The sequence below is a fragment of the Dreissena polymorpha genome, chromosome 6 (genome assembly GCF_020536995.1).
Source record: "Dreissena polymorpha isolate Duluth1 chromosome 6, UMN_Dpol_1.0, whole genome shotgun sequence".
Lineage (NCBI taxonomy): Eukaryota > Metazoa > Mollusca > Bivalvia > Myida > Dreissenidae > Dreissena > Dreissena polymorpha.
Window position 1 is genome coordinate 114256011 of NC_068360.1, and position 4284 is coordinate 114260294.

Genomic DNA, 4284 nt, shown 5'->3' on the forward strand with positions numbered 1-4284 from the left:
GTGTGTTTTTTCAAGTACACGAAAGAACGAAGGAACAATATTAACGCGGGCTGTTCAATAAAGTTGTAGAATTACGTACTTTTGAAAAAGCATAAAATATATATCATATGTTCATGACATTTAAAACGGAAGCATGTTTCTATTAACATAGCAAATGTTTACGTAAAAAACTATTTTTCTATTAAGAAAGAAATATTATTGTTATTCTAGTAACAGGCTTTCGCCGCATTTCGTTTCATTTTTTTAATTATGTAAAAAAATCAAATATATCCTAGTTCATTCTGTACTTATTTCAGCTGCATGTGTAGAAAAGCCTATGCATTTAAATCGTGTATTGTCGTTATTTATTTTATGCATTTTGTAAATTCCATACACACGCGAAATCGCTGATGCACAACACTCGTTGAAATGTTGTAATTAAAATATTTTCTCTGTCGTAAACCACAAAATAAAGTGTTTCAAAACAGTTATGACAAGTTGGTTTAAATCTTTAAATCAAGACTTGATAATCATATATAAAAAATCGAAAGGCAGAAACGATCACGAACAGTTATTGGCATATAAAATTTATAATAACATAATGACAGTGTCCGAAACTTTAGGTAAAAAGTAATCCAGTACAATTATACTGCACATGAACATACGGACTGAATAACAAATAAATACCTTTACTTTTTGCTAGGGTTTTTTAATGATTAAAATATATGTAAAGTAACGCGCTTTTATTATTGTGAAGCAGACGACGTAACACAACGCCTAAAGCAGAACTCCGGAAAAACTCGTCCAGCGTCCCTCGTCCTCGAATAGCATGTTTCCGTTGTTCGTCCGCCTGCTCTCAACCCACACACGCTGCCCCGCGGACAGACGGACGAACGCCTGTGAGCTAAAGCAGGGCGCGTAGCCAGGGGAGGTGTCGTAGAGGGCGCTAGGCTGCACCACCACGCCCTCTTTTATGATGGCGATCAGGACGAACGTGTTCGACCTGGAGCGAGGAGAGATAGTTTTCGAAAATTTAATTTTGTTCAAGAAAACAACACTAACAATTGAATAGAAATGCAATTCGGGTTAACGATTGAGCAAAAGATTATCGTCGATCCATGACCAAGTTTGGTAAAAGTTTAATTTTACATATTTAAATAAAAGCACGTGTTGGTTGATCATTCCGATTAACTCGAAGTCCTAAGACAAACAAACTGGGCTAAACAGACTTTGAAGGAGTTATCTAAATAAGACTTTTTTGTTTATAAAGATAGGTCGATTAAGCGCTGCAGCTAGTTTACCCCGCCTAAATCCTACTCGAATATCCACGCATTCTATTGCCGCCGTATGCATGTTAGATTTAGTGATCACTTTACCATACAGATATAAATTTTCGCTGTACCTCATTTAACAATGCACATAATACCACACAAATAACATGGTGTAAGATTTATTAAGTAGTAAACAGTATGAATACTTCAGTAGTAGTTTTGTGAAATAAATACGGACATGACGGGGATATAGACATATATGAGTCACAACAGGGACATTTAAACAAATATATCCAATTGAAGAAATGTTATTATCTGAATATGTTTGGTATACGTGTTACCAGATACAAGTTTGTGTGCTGAACATGTACATTCCGCCAGCTGGTGCCATGAAGACGCCATTGCTCGCGTTGTATCCTTGACCTTCGTTAACCTCCACGACCGTGTACTCTATGATCTTACCAGAGGCCGGACTAGTGTTTGAGGGTCCGTGGGCGTGGAAAACCACGGCACTACCGGAGCCTGTCACTTACAACAACAAAACATGGAAGAAAACAACTCTTTACGAAATATTTGGTGCGCAAGAAGATTTCATGTCGCTATATGATTATTCCGTAAAGTAATCATGCCTTAATATGTTTCGATAGCACTATAAGCTATATAAATGCAGGCAGTGTTCTGAGTGAGGAAACAAGTTTATTTTCCATTCATTCGCAGAATTCAAAACAGATAACATACGAGTATTTTAACTTCTTTAACTTATACGTTATTTAATATTTGTTTACGTCAAGAAAATATCAACTTAATTGATAACTATTTCTTCCTGGTGGGTCTTTTAATAAATATTGTACTTTAGGAAAGGAAAGCCACTATGACAAATTTAATTGAACGAATTAGCATCAATTACATACATGTACATAAATAGCAGCAACGAGATATATACCTAGCTGGAACGACATACATACCCAGGCCACCTGGCACAACAAACCCTGTAAGATAAATAAGCCTTGATCTGGGAAAATTGGCTTAATGAATGTGCGTAAAGTGTCGTCCCAAAAATAAGCCTGTGCAGTACGCAAAATATAATCAGTCACAGCACTTTTTGCTAAGAAGAGACTTCCTTTTCAAATATCATTAAAGCGGAAGTTGTCGTCCCAGATAAGCCTGTGTAGACTGCACAGGCTAATCTGGGACGACACTTTACGTGCATAGATAAAACCCCGTTTTATCAGAGCGCGGCTTAAACGTAAATTGTTTCAATGTAATGTTATTTATTGTCGGAAATTGTAGTTGTACATGCGCAAACTGTAATTTCTTAACATAAACACAATAGATCATAAGTTTTATAAACCATTTTTGTAATTATATGGCGATCTCTACATTTCTCTAAGATAAAACGAAACTGGATAAAAAGCACAATATCAGAGTAAAATTATGCTCATTCGTGCCATTGATTCTATGGACTTGCTCGCTTTAAAACAATGCACTTGCTTATTGATCTACGCAGCTACGTTTTGTATGAAAGAGGTCACTGGTTAAAGGAAGCTCAAAAGTGACATACATATACGCTCAGTTAACAAGAAAATTATCACGCTTTACCACGAAAGGAAACAAACAAATAACAGTTTACTTGTAAACCTATAATATTATTATACAGTTAGAGTCGTTGAAATGTTGCCGTACTTACCCCGCACCGACGCTGACATGCATGCCACGAGCAACGCAGGAAGAACTGTAGAGGACCAAATAGGAGTTCTTGATGTGAAGGGTACACAGAATATAAGATATATAATAACATAAGTTATAAGTACACACCAATACACATATCTGCTGTTGGATAAGATAGAGGGCATCATCGTCCTCGTCGTAGTCCTCGTAGACGACGTCGTAATCAGCAGCAGCAGGAGCAGCAGGAGCAGCAGGAGCAGCAGCACCAGCACCAGAATCAGCATCATCATCAGCGCCATCATCAGTATTCCATCATTAGCATCATGATCATCATCATCATCATCATTTGCATCATCATCATCATCATCATCATCATCCTCCTCCTCATTATGCTCATTATTATTATTATTATTATTATTATTATTATTATTATTATTATTATTATTATTATTATTATAAGTATTATTATTATTATTATTATTATTATTATTATTATTATTATTATTATTATTATTATTATTATTATTATTATTTTATTATTATTATTATTCATTATTATTATCATTATTATTATTATTTATATTATATTATTATTAGTATTATAATTATTATTATTATTATTATTATTATTACTTATTATTCTTATTATTATTATTATAATTATTATTATTATTATTATTATTATTATTATCATTATTATTATTATTGTTGTTATTATTATTATTATTATTATTATTATTATTATTAACATATAAATATAAAACTTGATTTACCTGTCAAAAACATTTGTAAGAGGACCTTCTCACTCCTCAGTCTTGTGTTCAAAAACGTAAAATAAATAGTCACGAAACATCAAAGTTTAATACTTGACTCTTTCAATGATAACCGCCTGTCCCAATTTTGAGCACATAGCTCGGGAATCAATAAACACGGTTTTCGGTAGAGATAAAATGATCTTAAAATTTCGCATTCGTCAAGCTGCCTGAACTCTTTCGTGAAGTTTATTCTATTATTTCCATGTCCTTTTTAAGAAGTTTATATACAGGTATATCTTTACGTGTATCCGTTTTATCTACGTACACACGTTTTACGTCAGATGTATTCTGTTTTACGTTACCGAATAATCGCAAGAGAATTGTAAATGTGGTGGGTTTTAAGATTAGCGCTTAACATCAGAGTTCGAACCACTGCAATCTCTTGCCGCCAAATTTTCGATACCGGCTTTGGGGTCTCGTGGGCTCTTCTCACTTTGGCGAGACGGCTTCAGTTACAGTCACATCAAAAAATAAAAAATAAACATATTTCAGTTAAAAACATATGGCTGAAAATTGCAGCTATAATTCAAAACTCGTCCCAAAGTTCGTGA

At 34.1% G+C, this 4284-nt stretch overlaps 1 protein-coding gene across 2 annotated transcripts; it reads right to left on the reverse strand.

The window, feature by feature from the left end:
- Window positions 1-536: 536 nt before the first annotated feature.
- Window positions 537-3936, reverse strand: LOC127835244 (collagen alpha-2(VIII) chain-like). 2 transcript variants are annotated; one of them, XM_052361577.1, is made up of 5 exons: window positions 3692-3936; window positions 2938-2982; window positions 2216-2239; window positions 1592-1772; window positions 537-982 (listed from the first exon to the last, which is right to left on the reverse strand). In XM_052361577.1, the coding sequence occupies exons 1-5, from the start codon at window positions 3702-3704 to the stop codon at window positions 757-759; spliced, it is 489 nt and encodes a 162-aa protein (XP_052217537.1). In that variant the 5' UTR covers window positions 3705-3936; the 3' UTR covers window positions 537-756. The 2 variants fall into 2 exon arrangements, with proteins under 2 accessions (XP_052217537.1, XP_052217536.1); XM_052361576.1 differs by having other exon boundaries at window positions 1592-1778; window positions 3692-3935.
- Window positions 3937-4284: the final 348 nt, after the last annotated feature.

What these genes read in the sequence shown, in the direction of transcription:
- LOC127835244 (XM_052361576.1), bottom strand. An exon ending in CATGTCAGCGTCGGTGCGGG is followed by an intron (nt 2,240 to 2,937) that starts GTAAGTACGGCA and finishes TTTATCTTACAG; the next exon opens with GGTTTGTTGTGCCAGGTGGC. An exon ending in AGCACACAAACTTGTATCTG is followed by an intron (nt 983 to 1,591) that starts GTAACACGTATA and finishes TCCTCGCTCCAG; the next exon opens with GTCGAACACGTTCGTCCTGA.